The sequence below is a fragment of the Mustela putorius genome, unplaced genomic scaffold (assembly GCF_011764305.1).
Source record: "Mustela putorius furo isolate JIRA1106 unplaced genomic scaffold, ASM1176430v1.1 tig00000145_pilon_pilon_pilon, whole genome shotgun sequence".
In the NCBI taxonomy this organism is placed as follows: Eukaryota; Metazoa; Chordata; class Mammalia; order Carnivora; family Mustelidae; genus Mustela; species Mustela putorius.
This window is the reverse complement of record NW_025421294.1, coordinates 31,034,872-31,057,892: the sequence shown is the minus strand read 5'-3', so window position 1 is coordinate 31,057,892 and position 23,021 is coordinate 31,034,872. Positions and strand designations below refer to the sequence as shown.

The 23,021-nt window shown below is 39.2% G+C and overlaps 1 protein-coding gene across 1 annotated transcript in view; it reads left to right on the top strand.

The window, feature by feature from the left end:
• The first annotated feature begins 7,187 nt into the window (after positions 1–7,187).
• Positions 7,188–23,021, top strand: part of ADAMTS19 (ADAM metallopeptidase with thrombospondin type 1 motif 19) — a 256,769-nt gene continuing 240,935 nt past the window's right edge. The window contains exons 1-2 of the mRNA XM_045075551.1: positions 7,188–7,269; positions 7,885–8,531. Coding sequence (XP_044931486.1) covers positions 7,197–7,269; positions 7,885–8,531 — 720 coding nt within the window. The 5' untranslated portion in view covers positions 7,188–7,196. The remainder of the gene's footprint in view (positions 7,270–7,884; positions 8,532–23,021) is intronic.

Below are 23,021 nucleotides of genomic sequence, written 5' to 3'. Positions count from 1 at the left end.
CCTAAGTTACAAAGACCAACAGTTTTGTTTCGTATTTTCTTCTAGAAGTTTCATGTTTTATAGTCTTATATTTTGTATTTAAATCTAAGATCCATTTTGGATTAGTTTTTGTATAAGATATGAGATTCAAGTTGAGTGTTTTTATTTTGTCCTTGGTGTTCTGTTGTTGTGACCCTACTTATTGAAAAGGTCATCCTTTCTCCATTGAATTACTTCTGCACCTTTTGTCAAAAATCAGTTGACTGTACTTTTGTGGAAAATATTTCTGGGTTCTATTCTGCTCCATGGATCAATGGAATACCACAATTTCTTGGTTTCTGTAGCTGTGGATTAAATACTAATATGAGGTGGTATTTGGTCCTCAGGTGGTATTTAGACTTTATTATTTTTTGTCAACATTTTTTTCACTATTTTAGTTTCTATGGTTTCCATGTATATTAAAAAAATCAACTTGTCTATGTTTATAAAAGAATTCTGCTGGGATGTTGATAGGAATTGCTATAAACAAAAGGAACTTTTGGGCATAATTGTCACCTTTTATATGCTTATTCTTCCAGCTCACTATATCTCTACATTTATTGAGGTCTTTATTTTTTACTGTTTTGTGATTTTCAGCATACAGATCCTGTATGTATTTGATTAGAATTACACCTAAGTATTTCATTGAGAGCTAATGTAAATGGTATTTGAACTTATTTTTAGTTGTCAGTTGTTCATAGCTAGTATATAAAAATATAGTTGACTTTTGGCATTGACCTTGTATCCTGTGACCTTACTCATTACTCTAGGAATTATTTTGCATTTATTTTGAGAATTATCTACATGGGCAATCATGTCATTGGCAAACAGGGACAGCTTTATCTATCCTTTTCTAATTTGCGTTACTGGTATTTCCTTTAAGTGTTTTATTGCACCAGTTAGGATTTCAAAGACTATGCTGAATAGGAGTGGTAAGAGTGGATATTCATGCCTTGGTCTCAATTTTAGAGGGATACTATTCAGTCCTTCATTCTCATCTGAGTTTTAAAAAACAGATATTCTTTTTCCAGTTGAAGAATTTCCCTTCAGTTCCTATTTCAGTTTGCTGAGAGTTTTAATCATAAACAGATATTGAATTTATTCAATATTTATGAATTTATGAGTTTTATCAATATTGAATTTATTTATGTTAAATGCTCTTTTGCATCAGATGGTATAGTCGCACAGGTTTTCTTCTATAGCTTGTTGTTATAATGGATGACATTGATTGATTTTGGAATATTGAACCAGCCTTGAATTCCTCAAATACATCTCATGGGCCATATTATGTTATTCTGTTGATATACTGCTGAATTCAATTTGCTAGTTGTTGATTTTATTTCTGTATTCATAATATATATTAATCTGTATGTTGGCTTCTTGTACTGGCTTTCTCTGGATTTGGTATGATAGTAATGCCAGCTTTGTAAATTAAACTGCAAAGTTCTATTTTCTGGGAAAGATGATGTAGAATTGGTGTTACTTTAAAAATAAATGTTCAGTACTCACTGAAAGCATCTGGAACTAGAGATCTCTTTTTCCAAGGTTTCTAAACTACAAATGTAATTTCTTTAATACTTTGAAAAGGCTTTTGGTTTAAGGCACATGAGCTTGGATTAGGCTACAGCTGAGGGGTTGTAGGAAAATGAGGTAAATATTATTGTAAACTAAAGAAAAGCGAATATTTTTACATCATTGACATTCAATTTAGGAAGACTGCTGTCAGCTATAGAAAATGGACCTAATGTTCTTCAAGCTAAGGGAATTTCCAAATATTTTGGAAGTTGGTGCTTGGTGTTTTCCTGCCTATAGAAAATGTGAAAGGAGGGAGAGAAACTAAAGGTTGTTCACAAAAAGCTGCCAGGACCTGATGGCTTTAGACCTTTTAAACTTCTTTTTCTGTAAACTAATGCTAAAATTAAGAAGAAATTGCCTCAGAACAAAAGGAAATATTGCGCATTTTCAGGAAAGCATGGCATAATGATGAAGCCAAAGGCAGGACTATAAAATCCTTTGTTAAGAACTCATTGAGATTACACTTGGACATTCAGAGCATTTTTGTGTAGGAGTGAAGTTCCTCTAAAGTGTTTCCGTTGTGTCTCCCAGATCCTTTTGACCAAACACTAGGAATTCTAACAAATCTAAGAACACTTCTTAGTGTTCTCATCAGCTCCTCATCAGAAACTCCAGGTAGAGAAGGGTTTATCTTGAAGAGACTGAGGGTGTGGTCTCATGGATTGAAAGTGAAACCCATAAAGATTCACAGAATACTTGCAAAGTTTGAAAAACAGTTAAATGTGAAGAAATATTTCTGGACAAAAAGGGGCAGAGACTATATAAAATGATACGGAGTTGTTGGATCCATAAATTCTACTGTCAGGAAGCCAGGTGAGAAAACTAACCAGTTTTAAATGCATATAATCTATCATGAAAATGGAAGGATGACTCAGAGGAGAAACCATTTCCCAGGGGAAGACCCAGTATCATGGAGAATTATCCCCAGACCTTGAGACATAATCAAGGAACTTTAAACATTTTCCTACTTGGATTTTAGAACTCCCACAGAGCAAAGGCCCCTTTGTGCCTGGACCAGTGACTCCTTTGTGTTTCCCCTTTGCCTTCCTTTTGAACAGAAACGGCTAGAGCAGCTATCCCTGCCTGTCCCACCACAGTATGTTGGGTGTATGGGAGGTAAATACTGTACCTTTAGTTTCAGAAGCCTATAGAGGGAGAAAGACTGAATTAAAGGAGCTCTATCTAATGTATGTTGCTGAAAACATTCATGCACACCTAATAACGTGGTTGAGATATTGAGATTCTGGACTTTGAGGGGATGCTTTAATAGGATGAGCCTTTTGAGGGCCCTGGGAAGGGATGAGTGCATTCTACATATGGAAGAAATGCAAATAATTTATGGTTAGGAGGCATAGATGTCCTCTGATAGTTTTAAAATATATCCATGAATTCTTTTATACTTCTTCATTTCAGTGTGGGCTGGACTTTGTGACCTCCTCCCCCTCCTCCTCCTCCTCCTCCTCCTCCCCTCCCCCTCCTCCCCCTCCTCTTCCTCCTCTTCCCCCTACTCCTCCCCCTCCCCACCCTCCTCCTCCTCCTCCTCCCCCTTCTCCTCCTCCTTCTTCTTCTTCTCTTTTTTTTAAGAGAGAGAGAGAAAATGAGCAGGGGCAGGGAGAGGGCCAGAAGGCAAAGCAGATGACCTGCTGAGCGGGGATCCTGACCCACAGCTAGATCCCAGGACTCTGGGATCATGACCAGAGCATGGAAGGCAGATATATAATCAGCTGAGCCACCCAAGTGTCCCAGTGACTTGCTTTTTATGAACAGAATATGGTAGAAATAATGGTAGGCCATTTTTAAGATTGGGTTATAAAAAGACCAAAGTTTGCAGTGTGGGTGCACTCTCTTACTTGAATCACTTGTTCCGAGAGAATACATGATAGAGCAGCCAGATGGAGAGGTCCATGAGGCAAGTTTCCTACCAACAGCCACATGATTTAGAAAAAAGAACCTCTCTCTTCCGTTAAGTCTTAAGAAATAAAAGTTTTGGTCAAGAGTTTGGCTGCCATCTTGTGAGAGACCCTGAACCAGAAATATCCAGTGTAGCTACTCCTAGACTCCTGATGCTCAGTGAGATGATAAATGTCTACTGTTTTAAATTACTCAGTTTGTTATGTAGCAGTAGAAAACTACTACACTCTCTATACTGCTCCCTTCTCTCTGACACTCTGGTCTGTAAATTCTAGTCATTTTGCTGTGTCTTCCCTACTCAGCTCATCTTCAGAGTTCTGTTTGGATTTCTCTTCACTGTGCATAGAAGCCTCTTCACCTAACTCAGTGAAAGCATTCTTTGTATTTTCTTAATATTTTAAGGTTTTCTGGAGGGGAAAGGATTTAAGATTAGCTTTAGGTTGTGAGAGGCTTAGGGCCAGTGAGTTGAGGGAATGAGGAAGGGCTGAAGTCATCAAAGCCAACTTTTCATGTAGAGAAGCATGGTTTATAAAATGCAACATGTGAGCACCTTGTGGGTAAGAACAGTTGGTTCCACTTACTCTGATGTTTTGTCACTTACCTTCAGTGCATAAAAGCTGTGCTTGGTTGATGCTAACTACCATCTGGTGACATATGTAGTGACCTGTCTAAAGCAACATATTTTTCCCAGCTGCTCCTTTCTTCCCTCTGAGGTTAGTCATGCACACACATGTCACAGTCCTGCCTTTTCTCCTTGATTTCACCAAGCACAATTTACTCAATTCCAAATCAGGCTAGTTCTTTCTTTCACATACATGCATACACACTCAAAGGCACTTTAAGGGATGCTCTTATTTGCACATCTAAGTCTCTTTAGTTAGAGCACAAAAACTTCCTTTCTCTATTAGGCTTGTTCTTTCTGAAGCTGGATAAATCACGCTGATAGTAGCTGATCACCAACAGAGTTAGTGCTGTAAATCTGGATTAAGGAATTAGAATGGGAATGAAATACCATACAGAAATCAATTTCTATTATCTGCTAAATGATCTTTGAGAATCTCCTTAGAATTTCCACAGCTATTCAGTGTAAATCAATGAATTAGGCAGAGTGTTGTTTTAAAAATGTATATATGAAAGAGAGGTGCCTGGCTGGCTCATCAGTGGAGCACACGACTCTTGATCTTGGGATTGTGAGTTTGAGCCCCACGATGGGTGTAGAAATTACTTAAAAATCAAATTTTAAAAAAGTAAAAAATATATATAAAAGAAATCCTACCTTTCCAAAAAAAAAAAAAATGATAGCTTAGTAGAAGAAATATGTATACTATGTATACCAAACCACGATTTATAAAAAAATCTTAGAAAATATACAAATATAACAGTACATCAAATGGGAGAAAGATCAGAATTATCTGGAAATTAGGCAAAACTTACCATAACAATCACTATTAACCTCTACCATTAGAGATTCATAGGGATCCTGTATCAACAGGAACAAAAAAGGACAGAGATGGGAACTTAAATTGACAACATGTGCTTCTGAGTAAATTTACCAAATCATATCAAACCTCATCTAGTTTTAAGGAATCACAAAGGTATTCCAGTAAATACAGACAATATACTTTCCTCCTCAACTTTACTTTTATATTTTTATTGTCATTGTTCAAATGATATAAGGAACATTGTATTTAATTTGTATATCCTGGTGGAAATGTTTCAGTAAAACTAGCTGTCTGCCTTAATACTTGCTATATTTGTTAAAAATAAACGGCCTTTGATTTCTTGCCTAGTTTTAAGTCTGTATAATTGAGTCCCATAAGGAGTGTTTAGGTTTCTAAGTAACCCAGATATTTTTTGAATGTCTGGAAATCCACACTCACCTAGTTGCTCAGTTCCAGGAATTTTACAAGACAAGGTTGGGAGGCAGAGCACTCTTGACAAACACACCTAGAGTGTCTTCATGTTTGTTTTTAAGCCCAAGACAACTCAAAGAAAGTATTCTAGGACCCAGCTTATTCAAACAATGGCTTTCCTTTGAAATAAGATAGTCTGCCTTCCTTAAAGGCATAGTAGTCACCTTTGACACAAGGAACAGAAGGTGAAATAACAAAGGATGTGGGGAACCAATCTCCCAATGCTGGACTTTTAAAAAATACTGATTTGCATGAACTAATTTTTAGGTGACTGGCCTAGTACAGAGGATGTGTAGAGAAAGTTAGATCAAACCCTCGAGTCTGATGTGAAAATGTTTGGTGTCGCCAAGAAAGAGGTGTGCAAAAGGGAGTGGGGACCCTGAAGATCTGTGACAAAGAAAGCAAGAGTATTTAAGTTTGCATTCCCCCCAAAAGACAGAAAGAGCAAAGATACATTTTCGATGTACAAAAAGTAAAAAAGGCAAAATAATCTCACCTTATGAGATCTTTAACATACAATATTTAATGTCAGTCCCTTTAATCTCACCCTTGTTATGAGAGAGAGAGTGTGCGTGTGTGAGAGCCAGAGAAGGGGAGGAGGATGGAAATTGATAGCACTGATGAATGGGAAGCCTGAAAGATAAGGTGGTATAAGGGGCTCTGAAATGTCAGGGTGTCTACTGTCCTGGGAACCTTTGAAGCACACTCCATGACGAATCACATTATCTCTCAGCTTAGAAAATTCCTGGAGACAAAGATGGATGGAAAAATCAAAGTCTTTGGGAAGTGGGGCCACAGCTTTGTGCTCAACCCTGTAGTAAGTTTTGCTTTGTGTGAGGTGAAGATTGGGGAGGGAGGGAGTGGGAGTGGGATGGACTGGGGAGGCGCTTCTACCTGCACACACCTCAGCTGGGGAGTGGGGGTGGGAGTGGGTGCAGAGTAAGGATGCAAATCGGCCTCCCCGGAATGGCCAATCAGCAGTCAGGTGAGGGAATTTGGGTCCCCACCCCAACTCGGTGTGTAGGCACGTGTGTGCTTTTCTGGGACCTTTGTCCCACAAAGTCACAAGAGGCGGGCACCCCTTGCTCCCTTCTTCTTGTCAGATCTGCTTGAATCTTTTCTCCACCACACCCACCTCATCCCGCCACAAATTCGCTCCCGCGAATTTGTGAGGAGTCGTGTCTCCTCCTCATCCCGCCACAAATTCGCTCCCGCGCCTCTCAGGGTAAGAGCTCGCAGCACTCCGGACCCGAGTCGTGCGCGGAGCTTGGCACACCAGGTTGCTGGGAACCGCTCCTGGCAGTTCTGCGCTGGTGCAGGCGGCGAGCCACGGCTCGGACACCGCGGCGCTCCTGCCCGCGCGGGGCAGTCCTCCCTCCTGTCCGGAGGCAGCACTGCCAGCCTTGCGCCTGCCGGCACGCTCCTGAACTTTGGGTCTATCCTGTGGGGCTCCGGAAACTCTCGCAACGTCCAGAACACAGAAAATAGACTCATCACCTAATTCGCCAGGGAGCCAGAGCGCTGCGGGGCCGCGGCTCTGCCTGCCCCCGCTCCTCCCTCCACTCCACCCCACCCCACCCCCGCCCGGGCTCGGGCAGCCTCTCGGAGTCACACAGCACCCCCCTCCCACCCCCGGCAGACAAAGGGCCTGGGCAAACTCGCCGCCCGGCCTCCTTGCGCTCCGGGGAGGCGGCGGCGCCCGCGGTGGATAGCGCAAGGAGGCGCGCGCGGGGCAGGGAGCCGCGGCCGCGGTAGCGCGGTCCCGGAAAGAGCCGCGAGATGCGCCTTACTCACATCTGCTGCTGCTGCCTCCTTTACCAGCTGGGGGTCTTGTCGAATGGGATCATTGCAGGTAAGTTCTTCCGAGACTTTAGGCTGGCTTTCCAACTTCCCCAGCGGAAACCGAGAACGCAAGGGGAGGCAGGGCTGGTGCAGCCGGTGCGCGGTGAGCAGGGCTCAGTGGGTAGCAATAAAAAGGAGCGTGCGGGTGCAGATGAGGGGGTCCTGCTCGCGAGCGAAATGCACTCCTCTCGACCTCATTTTAAGCATCGTGGAATGATTAGCTTTCCTCTAATGAGAGCAGTAATATTTGCGTTTACAGCACCTGGAGGAAAACGGGGAAGTACAGCAATTGATAGCGAGGCTTTGCTCTGACATATGCTTAAGAAAGTAATGTCTTAGCACCGGTTTTCCTTCACCAACTAAGTGGTGTCACCAAACTTTGCTCCCCCACTCATTCTCCCCTCCCCCCCCCCCATATCATCGTACTTTTATTTTGAAAATGCTGGGGTCTGTAATCTGATCGTGAGTCTTTAGGGGTTGCAAGAGTTTCAGGGACTAGACGGGTGGTCTCCAACACATTAACACGAGAACCTTGTGTCAGAACCGAATGTGAGCCTGGGAATGCTTGTGCTACTGGAACCGCGGCACTTTAAGCCCCGCACTTCTCTGTCTGCCCCGCCCGCAGGGCTGCAGTTCGCCCCCGACCGCGAGGAGTGGGAAGTCGTGTTTCCTGCACTTTGGCGCAGGGAGCCAGTGGACGCGGCCGGCGGCAGCGGGGGCAGCGCGGACCCAGGCTGGGCGCGCGGCGCAGGCGCCCGGGCGCAGGCGGCCGGCAGCTCACGCGAGGTGCGCTCCGTGGCCCCGGCGCCGCCGGTGGAGACCGCGGAGGGCCAGTCAGAGCCCCGGCCCCAGCCTCGGCCGCCGTCGCCGCCGGCGGGTGAGGAGGACGAGGAGTTCGAATCGCAGGAACTGCCGCGGGGATCCAGCGGGGCTGCCGCCCTGTCCCCGGGCGCCCCGGCCTCGTGGCAGCCGCCGCCCCCACAGCCACCCCCGTCTCCTCCCCCGGCCCAGGAAGCCGAGCCGGACGGCGACGAGGTACTGCTGCGGATCCCGGCCTTCTCCCGGGACCTGTACTTGCTGCTCCGGAGAGATGGCCGCTTCCTGGCGCCGCGCTTCGAGGTGGAACAGCGGCCGAGCCCCGGCCCGGGTCCAACGCGGGCAGCAGCCGCCCCCCGCCCTCCCGCGCCGCCCGACGCCTCCTGCTTCTACACAGGAGCGGTGCTGCGGCACCCTGGCTCGCTGGCCTCTTTCAGCACCTGTGGAGGTGGCCTGGTAAGCGCCCTTCCTTCCCCAGCTCTCCACTTTCCCGCCACTCCGCCCTCGCCCCTCACACACCGGGCTGGTTTGACCGTCCCTCATCCCCTTACAAAGTGGTCGCCCTGAACTTCACTGTCCTGAACTGCCCTGTCTCCACTACGCAGGAAGTCTAACCCGTTTACTTCCCATTGAACATCTTCAGGGCAGTGAGTGAATCTAAAGGCTAAATGGGTGGATGAACAGTCTTCTACTACCTGGTTCTAGGTTTCTTTTGATTACTGTATCCAACTGCCTCCTGGTAACTTTTCCCACTGGTTTTACTTCTTTCTGTTTTCCAAAATAAGCCCACCACGTGGTGTCTTTTCGGAGTGTGGAAGACAGCCAATCTGCTCACTGCAGAGTCTCCCCCGGGTCTGCCCCCACCCCCAGTTCTGCATTTATTATAAAAAAAAATTTTTTTTTTAATGTCCTACTTCAAAGTTGTCAGAACAGTTCTCTAGGGAATTACATTCTGACAGCTGTCTAGAATTTAAACACATGCATAGCCACGCTGGACACCTGTTCAGTGGTGGCCGGGGGTGGGGGTGGGGACAGGAGTGGAGGAGTCACCAAAAGACCTGGAGCTGTGGACGGACGGATGAATGACCTTAGAACCCAGTCAGTATGCAAAGAGTCATGGTTCTGTGGTTTAACTTTTTCTTTCCTGAGGTTTACATTTTACCTGGTGGGAGTTGGCTTTTCTCCTCTCCACTCCATGGTGGAAAGTAGTAGGGGTGGGAGCCTTGCTGAGAGGCCTGTTGGAATGGGAAAGGAGAAACCATTTGCGCTATCTGAACAATGGAGATCATCTTTGGATTTTCTCTTCTCTGCCCTGACCCAGGTTTGGGGATAATTGTTACCTCCTGTAAGTTGGCCTTTACTTTATGGTAAAGTATACATAACATAAAATTTACTCTTTAACTATTTTTAGATGTACACTTCAGAGGCATTAAGTACCTTCACGTTATTGTACATCCCTCATATTGTGGCCTTTATTACTGGTTTAATACAAAACCCAGAAGATATTGAAAATGCTCATCTCATTTGTGACTTCATTTTGCTGTTTCTAATAAGCCATTGATGAAATCCACAAGGACTTATCTGATAACAACCTGCTCGTTTCTAGAAGAATCTAATAGAAATGGAGAGCAGAAAATATCTGCACAATCAAAGCCACCCAAAGTCATGAAATGGAAAAAGATGGTCAAAATCCAGACAAAATGAAACTGGAAATTTTTACCTATGCCCTCCTAAGGTCTCATAGTCCAATGATGTAAATTGCTGGACAGGGCTATATTTTACCAGATGCTCATAATGATGAATATTCAAATATGGACATTTTTAGCCATGAGTGAAAAAAGTTGGCATGGAAAAAATACACGAAAAGCTTTTAAAAATGTTTTTTGTGGAACTGATGTTTGAACACTTCACTGGGGGAAACATTTTGTGGGGCTTTCATTGTCCACTAGTTTTTGGCCAGGGATTAAATAATTACATATAGAAAGTTCCTGGTGTGGTAGAAGCAATAGGGGATAAAGCATTTCACTGTGTTGAAATGTGGGCTTTTGGTCACATTTTCCAAATGAGACATGCTTTCTCTCCATACTTAAGGGAGCAAAGTTAGAATTATGAGTAGGTTTTTCATAGACTGAATAGGAGTTTGACATACCTCTCTGTTTATCATGTTGGACTTTTACTCACTTTTCCTATTAGCCACATATGTATATGTTCTGAACTGGGAAGTCTTTGTTATTGAGGAAATACGACGTTGCCAGCAATACAGTATAGCAGTCAGACGTTTGAGTTAAAAGTTAGGCAGATAGCCAAGAAGAGTGGGTTTGTTACTCCAGACTCTACCATGCCAGCCCCTTTTCCCTTATGAGGGTGGATTAGGAAAGAGAGCATAATTTTGTTATCTGAGCTCTGACATTGGCTTGTACCCTGACAACTGACAAGTCCCTTACCTCTCTGGGCTTCAGTTTTCATTAGTTAAATGAGAGAATTGGATGATTTAATTAAAAACTGGAGGATAGAATTGAAATTCTATTAGATGTTTAATGTATCCTATATCCTCCATTAGGGATTTACAGGTTAGGAGAAGGACAGCATACATAAGTGGTTATGACCCGGTATCTATGGAGCAGCAAGGTGCTGAATCAAATCCTATTCCTGAGATGGATCCAGCTTGGGAACGTGGGGAAGGCATCCCAAAGCAGAGTTCAACTGAAGCATGAGGAGGCTTTTCCCAGGCAAAATAAGGCTAAAGAGTGTTTTAGGTAGAGAGATGATGCTGAAGACATAAAAGTAGAGACCTATCAAGGAAATGAAAATAAGAACCTCCTGTGACTGGGCTAGAAGGTCCAATAAGGGGAAATGACCCTAAAATATCTGGTGAGATCAGACCTCAAAAGCCTTGTCTGCTAGACTATAGGCTGTTCCAAACTATTGATTATTGTAAGTCTACATTGTATTCTGTATTTCCAGAAATCTGTGATTCTCTAATTCTAATGTGAGGAGTCACATTGACTTTCTGTGGGGGTGAATTATTTATAAATGCAACTGCTTTTCATTTGCAACAGTTTTTTTTTTTTTTCCTTCTTTCCCAGTAAGTGAAAGCTTTCTGATCATTAGTTTCCTAGAAAAGAGTAGATATCTAAGTGTACTGTCTCCTCCCCTCTTTTAGCAGCTAGCTTTGTCTTCTGGTGTCTGAACTCCTCCACACCTTTTGGATTAGTGTATATTTGAAAAGATCCAAGAGTCTCTATCATGGGGAGATCATCAACTACCCAGTTCTGCACAGTGGTAAACATTTATAAGGTTGGCCAATTCATTCTCCAGATACCAGTCTGCTTGTGCAACGAAAGGGGAAGTGCTAGAATAGATATTTTGGTTATATGATCAGGAGCTGCCTCTTCAAAGTACTTAATCTTTCTGGATCTTATTTTTCCTATTTATAAAACACACAAATTTTATTTGCATATCTAGCAATAGATGTATGAAGTGTTCTCGCTATTTCTGTTTACACTTCTTAGTCTCTAATATTGAACAGTAATCTTATCTGAGCCACATAGTAGATCCAGTGGGCACATAAATATCCTAATACTAAGCAATGAAACATTTGATAAATAAGTCTTCTGGGCAAGACATTGTGCAGATATGGAGAATACAAAAAGGAGATGAAAAAGCCTTGATTTATGTTTCAAGGAGCTTCCAGCCTGGTGTGCCAGTGACAGATGGAAACAAGGAAACACAACAGCTTAGATAGCTACAAATGTAGTATGCCCCAAGTGCTCTGATGCTACTTTCTTAAACATTTCTCTTCATTTTCACAACACTGTAAGATACCTGGTTCCGAGTCAGCAGTCAGTAAAAATCACTGGACAAAAATACAGTACTTTATTATGTTTTAAATAAGTCTATAAAAATTGAAATAGAAAAATGCAACAAATTAAATTTTATGAAAGAGTAACAACAATTATATTGGCTCAAAAATAACACATTAGGGCGCCTGGGTAGCTCAGTGGGTTAAGCCTCTGCCTTTGGCTCAGGTCATGATCTCAGGGTTCTGGGATCGAGTCCCGACATCGGGCTCTCTGCTCGGCAGGGAGCCTGCTTCCTCCTTCCTCTCTCTCTGCTTGCCTCTCTGCCTACTTGTGATCTCTCTCTGTCGAATAAAAAAAAAAAAAATCTTAAAAAAAAAACAACAACACATTAGTTTTTGTTTTTATTTTTGTTTTTCTTTTTTAAAAGCATACCTAAGCAGAATAAACTAGGTGACTACACACATTACCTGTGGTTCCCTTACAATGGACTGTTGAAATGGTTATCATTAATATTTGGATTATCCTTCCAGGATGATAAAGAGTGACTACTTAAATTTTATCCCCTTAATTTTTAAGTTTTATACAGTAGTAATTTTGATTAGCTCTTTATAGAGAATCTTCAGCCTTGTGTAAATTCAATTGTTTTGAGCAGTTTATTCCTTTTTTCTTGTATCACAGTATTCAATGCCACAGCAAGTTTTGAAGAGTTAAATATTTTAGGATATCTATTCCAGCAAGGCACTTTCTCAGGTACCAGTACTAAGGCAGGAGGGGAGAGTGTCCTGGCAGGGTTGGGGCAATGGTTGTGCACTAGCAGAACTGGGAACATCTAAATAAAAAAAAGTAAAGATTGCCAACTAATCTCACACATCCACCTTCTTGGTTCAAGCCAAGTATTAGGAGCCACAGAAAAGATCTTGTAAATAAATCTAAAGGAATATTATAAAAGAATGCCATTAGTAACTCAGACATGTTGAATATCTCCTGAAAGACTGAAAACAGTTTGGGCTGGATTCATGGAGAACACGGAGACGTTAGGAAACCTCCATGAACGGCGGAGGCTTTACCAGAAGTGCAGGGAGCAGGAATGCAGGGAGCAGAAGTGGCTTTGACTTTTTCTCATGTCCAGTTATGACCAGCATTGGAATCCACATATGCGTGTCTAGGCAAGATCAGAGAGGACAAAGACAGAGCTTTCCCAGGCATGTTGGTGACACCAGAGGACACAGCATCTCCCCTTTCAAACCCCCAGCAGGTGGCCCACCTGTTTGATCAAATAACCTGAGGAGTCACCACAGATAGGTGAGCAGGGAAATCAAAAAGATACAAGCTGACACCTAAGAATATCACACTTTTACAAAAATGACCTGCATAAAGGAAAGTCATCAAACTCTGGCCAGTTAATATACAAAGCAACAAAATCAATGAATAAATGGAGACTTTAATGGAAGCATAAGAGCGGATATATATATTCATTGACCAAATAAATTTTAAAAAATATAGCAATACCTGCTGTCCAGAAAAAAATGATTAGTTACAATGGATCTAAAAATAAGTTGTCACTAGAATTAAAAACTCCATCAGTGAACTGACAGGTAAATTTCTGATCTAGAAGATCAGGCCCAGAAATTCTCCCAGAACATAATATAAAGGACAAATGTGTCAATAGTATGAAAGAAAAGTGAGCCATGAATCCTAGGTTTGGATGTTCAAGTTTGTCTAATAGCTGTTAACTTTTAAAAAATAACTGAAAGGATAGAATTTTGTTTATGTGAGTGTAGTGTAATTTATTTGACCATTGTCCTGTTGTTCCAGTTTTTTCACTTTTATAAGTAACTCCAGGATAAACACACTTATACAGTGAATACTGTATAAGTTGAGCACACATCTGATTATTTACCATTTATAAAGGATAGAATTTTTAAAATGCATGCAATGTACCCTAAACATTTGAATCTAATTTAAATCACATATATATGTGACTTATATATATATATATATATATACACACATATATATGATATGTATATATATCTTATATATAAATATATATTTTATCAAATATTATATGATAAATATTTATCATATAAATAAATATGTATATTTATTTATTTATCAGCCAAGCTTTGGATGTGAAGTCTTACAGGTGAACCTCACCCAGTAGGCATACAAACCATTTCCAATGTAGACTTTTATATTTGGAAGAAAAACTAAAGACACATTCAGCATAAATTATGTGTAGAATCCTGGACTTTTAAAAATTTCATATCTTTTACAGCTGCTTCATCCCGAATGAAATTAGAGTCATTTTCCTTTAGCAACTTAACCTTTCTCAAGCTTTTCCAAAATTTTCAAGGGAACAAGGACGCTTTTGCACTTGTATTTTGCTGTTTAATATTTAGTGTCAGATTAAATTACATGATTACAGAATATTGTACCTATGTGTGTTCAAGCAAATGCAGCTGATTCCTGGTTAACACACAGGCTGATCATTGGAAAGAATTGCATGTAGCAAGACAAGGGAGGAATGTACGAACTATGCTCATTCTGCATGTTGTGTGCCTTGGTGACCGTATTTTTAAGATGGTGTGTAGAGTGTTATTTAATTCAGAGATTTGGGTTGATTTGTCTAACGTGGGTTAGACAGATAGTTTTTCTGTATCACAATCACATTTCCAGAAATAAAGGAAGTCGTGCATCTCCAGATCGAAGGACGAGTCACCAAGCTCAAAGCTCACAGTGGGATAAGTAGAGACCCACGCCTAGACACACTGTGGGAGAATATTAGAAAATCAAAGAGAAAGAGAAAATTCTCTTAATGAGAGAATGATTATCTCCACTGGAATGAGTGTCAGACACTAGAGGATCATGAGTTGATTGTTTTAGAGTTCTAAGGAAATAGAATTTTGAATCCTGGACTCAGCACAACACCATTCATCATTTTTTTCAAGTTTTTATTTAAATTCCAGTTAGTTAACAAACAGTGTAATATTAGTTTCAGGTGTAGAATTTAGTGATTCATGACTTCCATCACTTCCAACACCCAATCTCTGGTCATCACAACAAGTGCCCTCCTTACTGCTCCTTGCCTGTTTAACTTGTCTCCCCTCCCACCTTCCCTCCAGTTTGTTCTCTATAGTTAAGAGCCAAATAACCATGCAAACTGAAAGGCAAAATAATGTCATTTTCAAAATTATAAGGACTCAAACTTTACCAAACAGAGCCTCCAAAATTGTCTGCAATGAAAAGTCTTCCTCCAACCCTTTCTCAGTTATTGCTAGATTCCTTCCCAGACGCAGCTGGGGTTATTAGTTTCTAGTGTGTGATCTAGAAGCAGTTGATTAAGCTTATATTATTTGTATACACACACATGCATGCACATGTGAGATTACCACATGAGTGCACAGAGAGAGTCTCCTTTATTATTTTGATAGTTCCCTTTATCTGATTTGCAAGTATGCTCCTTAATCTACTTAATCTGTTTGGTGTTGAAGTCAACTGGATCAATTCTAGTATTTTCCTATTATGAACAGCACTAAATAAATAGGACTCTGTAAATACACCATTTTGCTTATGTAATGTAAATCTTTGTCAAAGGGCATGTTGTACTGGTAATTTTGGGTGATGATATCTGATTGTACCCCACAGTGGTGGTACCACTCTATACTCTTCAGGCCAGTGGAGTATGTGAGTACAACTTTCCTCTATGCTTTTACCAATGTGGGTGGTGTTAAAGACATTGATGTTTGTGAAAACTAATAGGCAAAAAAAAAAAAAAAAGTTCCCTCAGTGCAATTTTAATTGACATTTTGGGGGTATTTTTTGTGAGGCTGAGCATCTTTTCATATTTTTATTCTTATTTCCTTTCCTGTAAATGTTGTGTTCATGTCTGGTAGTCATTTTTTCATTAGAATTTTAGTCTTTTTCATTTCTATTCCAGATCTCTTTCTGTATTAGTATTTTAACAAGATAAATATTAATAACGAAATAATAATGCTAAGTGTAGAAAGTGGAAAATATGTGAAATAAGTCATCTGTTAGCTTACCATCTATAGATAGTCACATTTTAGTGAATATGCTGAAAAGGAAATATGAGTATCAAATAAACACTCACAATTGTTCTCAAATTTATTAGTAAGCTAGTTAAAGCAAATTTCCTCAGACATCATTGCTGTTTCATTCAGTTGGCACAAATTATGCAAATTGATAATATCCATAGGGCATGCTTGGAGAACACTTAATCTTACGCATTGTAGGAGAACAAATTGGTTGAGTCTTTTGTATTGTAAGTACTTAAATTTGAAATGCTTACCCTTCCTTTCAGGAATATTCATTTGTGCGCAAAAGACTGACATATCAGCCTCTTCCTTATAATATTATTTTCAAGGGCAGAACATTGTAAGTAGTCATCATTAGGGGGCGACTTACATAGATATATTGTGCTGAATGCCTGGAGAAAAAAAAGATAAAAAAGTCATTCCTTGTTTCAGTATACATACAGTCTTCAAGAAACTGTTCCTTTGCTTCAACTTCTTGCCCTCCCCACATCCCTCACAACTCTGTGATTTAGTCAGGGTTCAGTATGCCTTTATCACCTTGAAGAACGCATCTCTTTAAGGCATCCTATGGTTTTCTGGTTTAAGATTCAGGATGGCATATATGATGGTTGTCCTACCAGTGGTGACACATGAGAATTTTCTGTATGTAGATTGTGCAGACCCTCCAGTCTTATTTAAGGCAATCATACAGTGAATTCTAATAAAAAATCAGTCTTAGAAGAATCATCGTGCTGATGGATGAACATTGTACATTAAAAGTCAATAAATTCTTTAATCATATATTAATCTATATCTTAATATCTTGAATTCAGGCATGGGCCAATTTTATGAGAATAAATTTGTTTAATAATAATATTTGCTTATTAAATATTTAATTATTAACATTAATATTTTGTACGTACTTGGAATTTATTAGTTGAATCATAGTGTGGTATACTTTTTAAATTCAGGAAATTCTTTACAGGAGCCTTCAAGTATTTCCTATGCAACACTAAAACAGCATATTTTTATTGAGCTCACGCACAATTGAATGTTTCCGCGTAATTGCAGTTACAGTTTAATCCCAGATGGTTTCATGGATTTCTTTGTACAGAGTAATGCATAATCAGAGGAGTTCCAGGTTCCTGATAGATGGGAATTTTTTTACCTTAGGAAAGTAATCTTGATATATTTAGAGGCAGTGGGACAACCAGTAGTCCCTCTTGGATTATGATTTGGGGGGTTTCCTGAAAGGAAATTTTAAGATTCCCTTGGCTAAGCAAGGACCATAACTTGCTTCACAGTGCATTTAGGGTGCAGCCATGGTGAGCACATCATCTTGTCTCCATCTCATCTTTATTCTCATTCCAAACCCTAGACTGAGAGAAGTGAGAAAATGGGAACTAAGCCATTTTAATGCTACCCAGATATTTCTACAGAATTATTGCGTGACGGTGTTGAGAAGGCCCTTGGGGCTTAGAGAGTTTAGTACTTGACTTTTCCAACAAGAGAAACTTGATTCCATTTCATAATTAATGTGCATATATATCTGTAATAAATTATTAACTGTTTAGGCTTTAAGTCAAATGATTAGGAAATTGAGCTGATGAGCCCAGGCCAATTTTGGCATTATTTAACATATTCTGCTTTCCTGTTGCTTTCCACTGAAAAAAAAAGTAAGACCTAAGTATTTGTTTTTTGTTTTTTCCCTTCACAAGCACATAAAGATGTTTTGTCGCAGATTTTTTTCCCCTCTTATTTCTGCCAGGCTTTGTCTAAAAAATATGACCACTTTCTGCAGTGAGCCCACATCACTGGCTCTTTGCTCATGCTTCTTGCTGCTTTTTTTTCTTAAAATTTGGTGTGCAGATAGCTTTATCAAAATCATTGTGGTAAGTGTGAGGCTGAGGGAGTTGGGAATTCTCCATTTACATCAGAATCCCAGACTGGGTCTCAGATCCAAGAAATGCATTTAAAAAGAACCCAAGGTGATTCTTGTGCAAGCTAAAATTTGAGGGTGGCCACTAGGAATTTAAGAAACAAACCAGATGAATATATGGGAAGAGGGAAAAAAAGAGAGAGAGGGAAGCAAATCATGAGAGACTCTTGATGGTAGAGAACAAATTGAAGGTTGATGGAAGAAGGGGGGTCAGAGACAGGCTAAATGGTGACGGGCAGTAAGGAGGGCACTTGTTATCATGAACACTGGGTTTTGTACAGAAGTGATTAATCACTAAATTCTGCTGGTGAAACCAGTATTACATTATGTGTTCACTAACTAGAATTTAAATTTTGAGTGGCTTTGAAAACTCTAACACTCACCATCTTTAACGACTAGAGTTACATCCAACAAACTTTACACCCAAGGTGTCTTGAATGGATTTATTGCTCCTTATTAGCTCCTGTAGTGAACTTGGATACCTTCTGTCCTTGCCTTTAACATCCTCCCAGAACCCACTCAGATCTCATGGAGCTGGAAAGGATTTTATAGATTTTAAGTCATTATTCAACAAGTTATAAATATGTGCTCATTAGTTGGGAGGTGATATAGTGGGACCTTTATGCCAGTATGAATGTTTTTCTACTCTTTAGGTGAAAAAGTATATAGAAACTGAAACTTGCTTCTCATTCTAGAATTTGGAAGTCAACAAAGGCAAATAGCTTCGACGTGCCACCAGCAGTTGTATGGGTAATGTAACAGGAAACTTATTCCAGCTGTTTCACAATTGTTATTGTAATGAAATAAAATTGATTGGCAACACAGGAAGAAACATACATTCAGCTTGAAGGGGGGGGTCTGTGGAGGCAGCCATTTTAGATGTGGATAAATGAAGACAGAGGCACATTGCTGTGGAACATTAGAAAAATCACTGAGAAAATTATAAACTCCTTGCAAGAAATTACCTACTCTGGAATAGCAAGGTACTGTGGTAGGGTTAAGAGGACCTTTGGCGGTATGTCAGAATTAAAAGGTAAGCTATCTCAAATGGCAGAAATAGCTAAAAAGAAATAAAATAGCAAATCTCATCAATTCATTTACATTCTGTGGATGTAAATTTGGATGTCATAAGCCCTGGTAAACTCATTAGAATTAACAGCGAAAACATATCAACCTGTTTAGAGGAATGACTAGGCAGATAATCATATCAACAATCTGATAGATGCAAATAGTGTATTTCTGTTATTACTTGGATCCCAAAGTGTGTGAGTAAAATGTGATAGGTACGTTTTCATTATAAAAGTGTTATATTACCAGCAGATATTTTAGCATACCCAGTTCGTAGATGGGCAGTTCAGTTTTGACCAAAGAACTTATGTATAATTAGCATAAAGTCTTTGTGTTGTTTTCTGCTCTGGTTGTGTGCTTGCAAATAGAACACATAGCATTTCAGAATTTTATTACAACAAAATAGAAAGTTTGAGTCATTTATCACACAAGTAATGATTATGTATAAATATAACTAACAAAGCATAATGTCTGAGTGATTCATTATGGAAATATGTCTTTTAATAAATTTAATTTAACATCCTCTCTTTTGTCTACTAACATATATAATTCCTTTGTCTCTGTAGATCTCTAGTTAAAATCTTGTCAGTTCACAACAGGCAGTTCTAATTAGTAATATTTTAAAAAGTATTGAATCAGGGGGGCCTGGGTGGCTCAGTGGGTTAAAGCCTCTGCCTTCTGCTCAGGTCATGATCTTGGGGTTCTGGAATTGAGTCCTGCATCAGGCTCTCTGCTTTAGCGAGGAGCCTGCTTCCCCCCCCCCCCTCTGCCTGCCCCTCTGCTACTTGTGATCTCTCTCTCTGTCAAATAAATAAACAATATGTTAAAAAAAAGTGTTGAATCAGTATCTTAAGTTGAATGTTGCTATGTAAAAATTTTTCTAAGTAGAATCTATTTCTCATGAGTAAGATAGATTCATGAATATGCTGAGCTGATTTTTGTAGGGTAAGTCATTATTTAAAATGTAACATAAAGGATATTGTGAATGCTTTTTTTTCTACTTTTTTTTTTTTTACTGGTATGATTTACCTACCCTAAAATTCACCCAAATGTACAATGCAGTGACTTTTAGTACATTTACAGAATTGTGCAACCATAGCCACTACCCAGTTTTAGAACATTTCCATCACCCCCAAGTGGTCACTCATACCCATTTCCAGTCACCCTGTTCCTAGACCCCAGTGCCAGGAAACCACTAATTTACTTTCTGTTTCAAAGGATTTGCCTTTATGTTTCTTAAAATGAAATCATACAAAATTTGGTCTCTTGTGTTTAAGGCTTAAACTTAGTGTAATGTTTTTGAGGTTAGTCTGAGTGGTAGCATGTATCAGTAGTTCACTTTTTTCTTGCTGGATAATAAACCATTGTTTAAAAAAATTTTTTTTTAAAGGGTTCTATATATTTATTTGAGAGAGAAAGAGAGCATAAGTATGGGGAGTGAGAGAGACAAGCAAATCTACGGTGAGCTTGGAGCCCAGTGCAGGGCTTGAGTCCAGGACCCTGAGATCATGACCTGAGTGGAAAGCAAGAGTCTGATTAACCATCTGAGCCATCCAGGCACCGCAATAAGCCATTGTTTATATAACACCACATTTTGTTTATCTCTTTGTAAGTTGTGGACATTTGGGTTGCTTTTACTTTTTCACGTAAGAATAACAGTAATAACAATATACATTGTATAGGTATATATTTTCATACCCTGGGGGTAGACATTTAAGAGTGGAGTTGCTAGGTCGTTTGGTAAATGTATTTAGGAAATTGGCAAGTACTTTTACAAAGTTCTGCGCCAGTTTATATTCCTACCATCAAAGTATCAGCATTCTAGTTTCTCCACATCCTCAACAACACCTGTTATTGTCTCATTTTGATCATAACTACTCTATGACTGTGCAGTGGTATCTCCTGGTGGTTTTAATTTGCATTTTTCTGATGGCTGTATGGAGCAGCTTATCATCTGCTGTCTCATAGCTACTCTTAAATCATCTTGGGTGAAATGCATATCAGATCTTTTGCCTGTTTTAGGTTTTCTTTTTTTAAATTATTTGGTTTCAAGAGTTCTTTATATACTTGGGTGTAAATGTTTTTTCAGACACATGATTTGCTACTGTTTTCTTCCACTCTCTGCATTTCTATTCAGTTTTTTAATGGTGTCTTCTAAAGCTAATTTTTATAAATTTTGAAAAAAAAATCCAGTTTATTTATTTATTTATTTATTTTTTGCTTTATCGAATGTACTTTTGGTGTTGTATCTAAGAACTCTGTGTCTAACTTACAGTTGCATAGACTTTCTCCCACTGGTGGCATAGGTCTTCTTCCATACTTCTGGTTTTCATATTTAGGTCTATGATTTATCCTGAGTTAGTTTTTGTGTATGGTGTGAAGTCAGGGTCCAGATTAATCTCTTTGCATGTATATATCCAATTTCTCTCAACACTGTTTATTGGAAAGTTCATTCTTTCCTCATGAAATGCCATAGGACTTTTGTTGAAAGTCAACCATAAATACAAGTTTACTTTTGAATAATTCGTATTCTTCTTTATATACATAAATATGTTTATCCTTATGTAATATATTTTGAGTTTGGGAACTTCAAGTTTGATTTCTTTTCAAAAAATGTTTTGGCTATTCTCTATCCTTTGCATTTCTATCAAAATTTTAGGATCAGATTGTTAATATTGACATAGGGTCTGCTGGACTTTGATAGGAATTGTGTTTAAAGATCAGTTTGGGGAGTAATTCCATCTGAAACAACACAAAAAAACTTTTTTGTTATCTGAAAGTTGTTATTACTAAAGCAGTCCTTAGGGGATGTTTTTAAACACTGCATTGATTGATAAGGAACAGAATTAGCTACTGATCGCTCATATTATAGTGTACAAGATTTAAAATTCTTAAGGATTTATGAGAACAAGGAAAGCCACTCATTTGGAGTTATACAAATAAAATATACAAAATAGGAAGTTGTACACTTAGTGTCTTTGCACAGTTAGGATGTGAATCTAGGTATCATATTCCAATGCTGCTTCATATATCCCATTGCTGTGAAAAAGACCAACATTGTTAGTGTCAGGTTCAAATAAAATAAACAAGTAAGTCCAAACAAACTTAAAAAATCCAAATCAACCTTTCGGGAAGTAGATCTTAGTCAAAAGCATTCAGACTTATTTCCTAAATGTAAATTGATATCCAAATAATTCTGTTTATTTAAATGGAGCCAAGATTTCCAATGTATAGCCTTTTATTAAAAACCAAAGCAATATAATTTCTCTGGTAATATGAGTATAGACAGATGTCTTCCAGCTATATGAGTCATGATTGAGGAAATGTTATGAAAATAAAGAGCCTTAGATAGTTAATATCTGTGTCATTAATTTAATAATGATATAAAGAGGTCTCATAAAAAATAGAAATATTATATTTAGTTAATTCCAGTGGATAATTTTCACATTTATCAGCTTTTACATAGGGTTGTGTTATAAAACAGACCACATCGTAGAATTGATGAAATTTAATATGAAAGCAAATGTGATCTTGGTGTCATGTTAGGAAGTGAATATGTATGAAAGCCTACTTACAATTTTTTCTGGAAAAACTTGGCTTCTAAAATAAAAAGTAGTAATATTCAAATAGTTATATTTCAATCTTTGGTTTTGAGTGATAATGTAGGGAGATATACACAGGAAATCTTTATAGGTTTTATTTTTCTTAATGTGCTTAAATTTCTTCTGCTGAAGTTATCTGTAGGTCAGGATTAAACCAGATTTTCATCCTGTACATCTTAAATTTGAGCTTTAAGAAATAGAATGATGGTTCAAGAATTCTTCCAGGATAGGTGCTTTGGAGTGGTCAGTGGAAAATGAACAAGACATGTTTACAAATACCACCTGAAAATTGGGTCCAAACTTAAGCTGGTAGAATAGTAAATTAAAGAAATATGTTTGACCACTAATTTAATTCCCCTGATGGTTTATTTTGCCTTTTCAGTTTCCATAGTTCTTTCTCCGTGTCAGCCCCCAAGAGCTTACATAATCTATGTGATTTGACACAATCTTCTTTGGAGAGAGGTACAGTCATGAAGGAGGTCAACCGTTGGAAAGAT